Below are 6,854 nucleotides of genomic sequence, written 5' to 3'. Positions count from 1 at the left end.
TATCATGAAATGACCATTTAGTTGTGCTGTCAAAGCCAATCCCAATTATATTCACACATTGTTATGTCTGCACACCCACCTAGATAAGAGAGATTGGACAAAAAAATACATATATATGAGAAGAAAATAAAGAGACCGATGGCCCTGGTGGGACATGGGAGTGTGGGAGGTAGGGGAAGGGAGGAGGGTTGGCCAACCTAGGGACAAGGGAACAACAATTGGTTCAAAACCAATAGTAGGGAAGGGATGGGAGGACTGGTAGGGAGTGACCAAGGGCAAGGCAAATGTGTGGAACTACCGAAACCAGAATGAAGGCTGAACATGGTATTGGGACTGGAGGAAAGCGTTAAGAAATAGAGGAAAGAAGTAGGAGGCAAAGGGCATACATACAAGCCTAAATACAGACATGTACATATGTAAATATATTTAAGATCAAGGGGGGAACAGACCCAGGTGCAAATAATTATAGGTGTGGTAGTAGGGTGGCAGGTGGACATTGGGCCTCCTCATGCGCACTCCCCTAATACAAGGGCACACTAATTTTCACAGGAGAGTTAGTATAAGACGTTGAAAAATAAAATGGCACCTTTCCCAGTAATACTATGCTTCGTTAAAGTGTTTGAAACAGATGTGTGTACTTCATCTCAAGTTAAAACACAGTGCTGTAGTGAAGGAGAACAACTGAGTAAATATTTAGTATAATACTAGTTAGTCACCTTTCCAAGGAAAATGTCTACAGATAAAAATGCTTCGATATGATTACCAAAGCACTGAAGGGGAAATATTGCCGCTGTTGTGAGGTGCTCCCAGACTCACTGAACAGCTCCTGTATTCAACAGAAGGACACGATCCCTGGTCTGGCTTCATCCTCACAATTGTTCTGCCGTTGTTGTTGCCAGTATGTCCACCCACCTCATCAAGGGCCTTCCTCTTTCTCTCCGACCCTGTGTTTAATGAGCATAATATCCTTTCCCACTGAATAGTCGTTCTGGATTACATGTCCATCCAAAATATGTGAGGTTAAGTCTACTCTATCAAATACATATATATTTTTTGGAGAAAGATGAGGCTTTCTACTCCTGTAAAGAGTTACAATCTCAGACACCTAAGGGTGCAGGTCTCTCTTATCCTATAAGGTTGCTATGAGTTGGCATCGACTTGATGGTAGTGAGTTGTTAAAATATACACATATAGTTTATATATAAATACACATAAATACATATTTGTGGGGATAATTCTAATCTCCTCACACCTATTCAGATTGCCTATATTGAAATATTTACAGATTATTGTTAAAGGATTATTTATATAATACATAGTATTTACCTCTGTTGCCTTTAATGAGAAGGAAATTTCTTCTTGCATCTGTTTTATTCAAGGGGATGGGGGTTTGACGTGTTACTTTTTTGTGTATTTCTCACCCTAAAATTCCCTTGCTTTTCTAACATTATCCAGCCCTGTGTCTCTACAATGTGTACGTACCACCAAACACCTTGAGGGAATGAGTCTTTGGGCTTGAGGATTTAGGATTACAGACTTAGGACACATTAGGTCAGTTGACACAATTCCTCATCCTAATTTTGTGTGCACTGACTGGGATCTTAAAAGCTGTGAGCAGCCATCAAAGATGCAAATATTGGCCTTTCCTCATCCAGAACAAAGACAAGTTAAGGACATTAAAGACTTATGGGAAAAATTAGCAGAAATGATTACTGGTAAAAACAAACCATGTTTCCCATAGAACGGGAAGGCACCCCACTACCTGTACCGACCACTCTAATTAGTCACAACAGAAGGTTCTGGACAATAAGGGAGAAAAAAATGTAGAACAAAATTTACAATTTTGAAAAAGACCACATTTATTGTTCTGCTAGAGATCAGTAGAACAACTTAAGCTACGGATCTTAGACACTTTTCAAGCCTTGAAAGAGAGCCGCCGCTGAATATCAACTTTTCGGCAAGGAATAGACAGGCCTATAGAGAGAATAATAACACCATGTAGGAATTTACCCCTGAGTGTGATCAACCACATGAAGGAAAAATGGGAACATTTGTCTGAAAACAAAGCCGAGAAGGTAGGAATGGGCAAGAAAGAGAAAGAGAGACCCCAGAGAGGAAGTAGGAAGGGTGCTGTTACATTAAGGTAACTAATGACACAAGACAAAATATACACAAGTTGTTGAATGGAAACCAATTTTGTCCAAGTGACATTAACAGTAAAATAGTGAAGACATAGGGGAGCATATACAGAAACATGAGCATATCGTAGACACCATGCGGAAAGACTTTGGAGAGAATGGAGTTTCTATAACTCAGAACTATAACTTAAGGTCCTGAGGTATTCGTTCCGTAAGTAAGAACACTTTACTCTGAATTTCTTACATGAAGATGTAGACAAACAGCTGATGTCTTTTTCCTTTCCACGTGTTTTCCAAATCTGTCTCAGGAACATGGAGCCACAGAATGTAACCAGTGTCTCAGAATTTCTCCTCCGGGGTCTCTCTGAGGATCCGGCACTGCAGCCCCTTCTCTTTGGGCTGTTTCTCACCATGTACCTGGTCACCATATTTGGGAATCTACTCATTATGCTGGCCGTTGGCTCTGACTCCCGCCTCCACACCCCCATGTACTTCTTCCTCTTCAACCTGTCCTTGGCTGACATTGGTTTTACCTCCACCACAGTCCCCAAGATGCTTGTCAACATCCAGACACAGAGCAAATCCATCACCTATGCTGGCTGCCTGGCCCAGGTGTCCTTTTATTCCATTTTTGGATGTATGGACAGTCTTCTCCTTACTGTGATGGCTTATGATAGGTTTGTGGCCATCTGTCACCCCCTGCATTACACAGTCATCATGAAACCCGGCCTCTGTGGCTTACTGGTTTTGATATCTACTTTTTTCAGTTTTTTGGAGTCACAGCTACACATTTTAATGGTGTCCCAACTTACCTTCTGCATGAGTTTGGAAATTTCTCAATTCTTCTGTGATCCCCCTCAACTCCTCAATATTGCCTGCTCAGACACTTCCACCAGTACCGTATTACTCTATTGTATTGGTGCCTTCTTTGGTGGTGTTCCGGTCTCAGGGATCCTTTTCTCATATATACGAATTATTTCCTCCATTCTGAGAGTCCCATCATCAGATGGGAAGTATAAAGCCTTTTCTACCTGTGGCTCTCACCTGTCAGTTGTTTGCTTATTTTATGGAACAGGTTTAGGAGTATATCTCAGTTCAGTTGTTTTATCTTCTTCAAAGAAGGGTTCTGTGGCCACTGTGATGTACACCGTGGTCACCCCCATGCTGAACCCCTTCATCTACAGCCTGAGGAACAGTGGCATAAAGAAAGCTCTGTGGAAGCTCCTTGGAAGAAGAACATCTTAAAGTCAACACTCATGCAGTTTCTTTGTATCTGTGGGTTGGGAAAAAAGGCCAACCCAAACATCTGCAATCAGAAATCTTTCCTCTTTGGTTACACAATTTTGTAGCTTTCATAGCGTTCTTTATCAAGTTTTAATTTCCTCTGTCATTTTTTTCATAGAATTGTTGGAAATACATAGGTAACGTCAATGAACTTAATAAAATTCCATTGCAGCTATGATTCAGATTTCCTGATACAATGCACAACTCTATTTCTACACACCTAGAATCTTCATTCTATTGAAGCATCTTCATTCTGTATAATTCTATCTTTTGCCCAGATTCCTTTTTGTGTTTAATGGAGCAGTATATGATGTTTATGTGTGTGCATGAATGTCACTGGACACCAATCACAACTTCGTATTGGCATTATTTGGACAATGGAAAACAACAGAAACATTGATGTCTCCTCCCATCAATACAATTTTTGATTTACATGGACCAGCCTGGATTTGAGCATCAGGTTTTTAAAACACACCCCATGGTTTGAATGTGCAACCAATGGAAGAACCAGTGATCTTTATAGACTTTTCCTTCAAAAATGTCTAGTTTGCTTTGAGTCTTGTACTTCTTATGAGCACAAGCTGAGTATTTTAAAGTTCACAGCAGGAAAAATGTGCAAGAATTTATCTACAACAGTCAAGGGATTTTCCCGAGTGTGCGTGATAATATTTCTTCTCACATCCTTTATTTACACACATCACTGTTGCTGACTTCTCTCTACTTTCCTTCTCTCCAACTCATGGTAATCCCATGGGCAACAGAACAAACACTGCCCACTTGGTTGGTTTTTTTTTTGCCATATCCATTACCAATCAGACCATGGTGACCCGCAAGTTTTCATTGGCTATTTGAAAGTAGATCACTAGAACATTCTTTTTACTGTGTCTTAGTCTTGAAACTCTTCTGAAATTTATTCAGCATTATAGAAATATGCAAGTTGTACTGAAGATATATGGTGATTTTGTCTGGATCATAAACCAGTGGGTATGCTGCTCCATGTCCTTATTCAGAGTCATCAGGAAACCAAAGATGATTTTATGAGAGTAACAAGGGTTATGGCTACAAAAGCCGAATAAGTAATTAATTGCATTGCAACGGACAACTTTGAGGTCAGCAGTTCAAAACCACCAATCACTCCACAGGAGAAAGATGAGGCTATCTGCTCTCCTAAAAATCTGCAGCATCAGAAACGCTATATGGGCTCACAAGAAACCGGAATCGATTTCATGGCAGTAGATTGGGTTTGGGTTGCAGTAATTACTTACACTGTCTCTTTGTTCATCTACTCATTCCACCTTGCTCTAAGCCAGATCAATATCTAACCACAATTAACCTGGCAATTCTTTAAGGGACAATTTTTAAAAACCGATTTTCTCCATTAAATCAAATACAGAAAATTTAAATTAATCTTTGATTTTATGAGAAAGAAAGCTAGTTTTTGATCTTCAATATTTTACTTATATCAGTAGGTCTAAACTGTATATCTTCACATGTACTATTTTACCTACAGAGTAATGATTAATTATTACTTCATTAGGAGCCTATATTTGTCCTTCATGGTCATTGTCTGATTTTTTGCAAGTAGTTAACCAGGATTTTCTTCCTAGACCATCTTAGTGTGGCATCTCTCTTGCCACCTGTGTGATATTTTAGCAGCACTCAGACCTCTCCTGACAGGTTGACAATGAGGTACATGAGTTGGGATTCAAACTGCTCTTCTCTTCCACATAGAAGAGGGGAACTTGGTCCATGAACCGCCACTGCTTCTGCCATGCATGCTATAAGTTGGTCATATGTGCTTGTTGATAAATTATTGTCTCCTTACTCCAAATTCTCCCTTCAATATTCTTCTGTGTGATGGTGGGGTCAAAGAGAGGAGGATTTTTAAACCACTGTGTTTCCTTCTGGCTTTATTTTTATATCCTTCACTAGAGAAAAGCACATCTTATTTAACTAGATATTTGCCTTATACCCATTTCCTTAACTCTTGTCATGGAAACTTAGATCCACACAACTCTGTCTGTATTGTTGCACTGGTCCTTTTTGGCTCATCAGTACTTGCACCACTGCGGTACCTGTGTTAAGTTTCCTGCATTCAATGCTGTTCATGGTGTTTTCACTTTTATGTGCTGAATTCTGATTGATGAATTCCACACGGGGAATACAGGTCTTTGTGCTGCTGCTGTTGTTAGGTGCCATCAGGGGGATCTGACCCGCAGTGATCTTATGCACAACAGAAGGAAACATTACCCAGTCCTGTCCATCCTGGCAATTGTTCCCAGGGTATTTGTCAAATGTCTCATCTTGTCATATTACAAAGCATACACAGGGATGCTTTGTATGATGTCTTGATCAAGATTGTACATCATTAAAGTAGTGATGTCATATTTCCATTACTTGTGTCTTAATTAGTGCTCTTAGATGATCAGTACACTACAAATAAAGTAAAAAAATTATCCCATTTTTCATTAGTTTAGGATAGCAAATGGTTATATACTTAAGAACGAGATAAAAGCCAGTGGCCAGGCCTGTCATCTATGGCAACTCTGTGTGGATCCAGAAGACCAACCTATCAGCTAGTGGCTGAGCTCTTAGCTATTTGAACCCCCTAGTAACTCCTTTAAAGACCCAAAGTGGGTGAAGGGAGACATCTGTCAGTGTAAGACATGAAAAAATAATTATAAATTATCAACGGTTCATTAGGGAGGGAAGGTGGGGGAGGAAGGGAAAAAATAAGCTGATACCAAGGGCTCAAGTAGAAAGAAAATGTTTTGAAAATGATGATGGCAACCAATGTGCAAATGTGCTTGACACCACGGATGGATGTATAGATTGTGATAAGAACTGTGTGAGCCCCCAATAAAATGATTTTTTTAAAAAAAGAAACTGATTGTTGTAGCGATTGTACAATACTGCTTGAAGTGATTGAGCTATAGGATGATATATCCGTATCGACTCCCACTACAATGGTTTGGAAAAAAATAAATAAAATTTAAGGGAAAAAACCCCAGACTTCCGGGAAGATGAGGGACCAGGGTACCCACTTACTCTGAGAGCTCTCTCCAACAAGGCGGGTTCGGTGTCCAGGTAGCCGAGTGGTAAGTGAGAGAGACAGCCCCCTGGGGCCAACAGCCGGCCCCCACCCCACACATTTGCCTGGAGCCGGGGCCTCAGTGATCCAGGCCCCTAATCGTGGGACATTGCGGGTCCCTAAGCCCCAGCAACCACGACCCAGACTTGCTGTAGCCCCTCTCCATCCCTAGACCAGGAACCTGTGCCCAGAGTTGCTTGCCTGCTCTGCGGAAACACGCACAGGAGTGGTGTGACCCCCGAAAACAGCAATTGCCCACTTGTGGGACCCCACTGGAAGAGTAGCTTCTCCTCCCCTCGGGTCCCCTCTCCCCACGTGGCAGCGATCATCCCCTGAGCCCG

The 6,854-nt window shown here is 41.1% G+C and overlaps 1 protein-coding gene across 1 annotated transcript; it reads left to right on the top strand.

Moving 5' to 3' along the window:
- The first annotated feature begins 2,450 nt into the window (after window positions 1-2,450).
- Window positions 2,451-3,383, top strand: LOC101645067 (olfactory receptor 18-like). The gene has a single exon (XM_004717378.3). It carries the CDS (start codon window positions 2,451-2,453, stop codon window positions 3,381-3,383), a length of 933 nt encoding a protein of 310 aa, XP_004717435.1.
- Window positions 3,384-6,854: the final 3,471 nt, after the last annotated feature.

Source organism: Echinops telfairi, unplaced genomic scaffold, assembly GCF_000313985.2.
Source record: "Echinops telfairi isolate 266 unplaced genomic scaffold, ASM31398v2 ScPeMD7_36;HRSCAF=134, whole genome shotgun sequence".
Classification (NCBI taxonomy): domain Eukaryota; kingdom Metazoa; phylum Chordata; class Mammalia; order Afrosoricida; family Tenrecidae; genus Echinops; species Echinops telfairi.
This window is presented reverse-complemented; position numbering and strand designations above follow the sequence as displayed.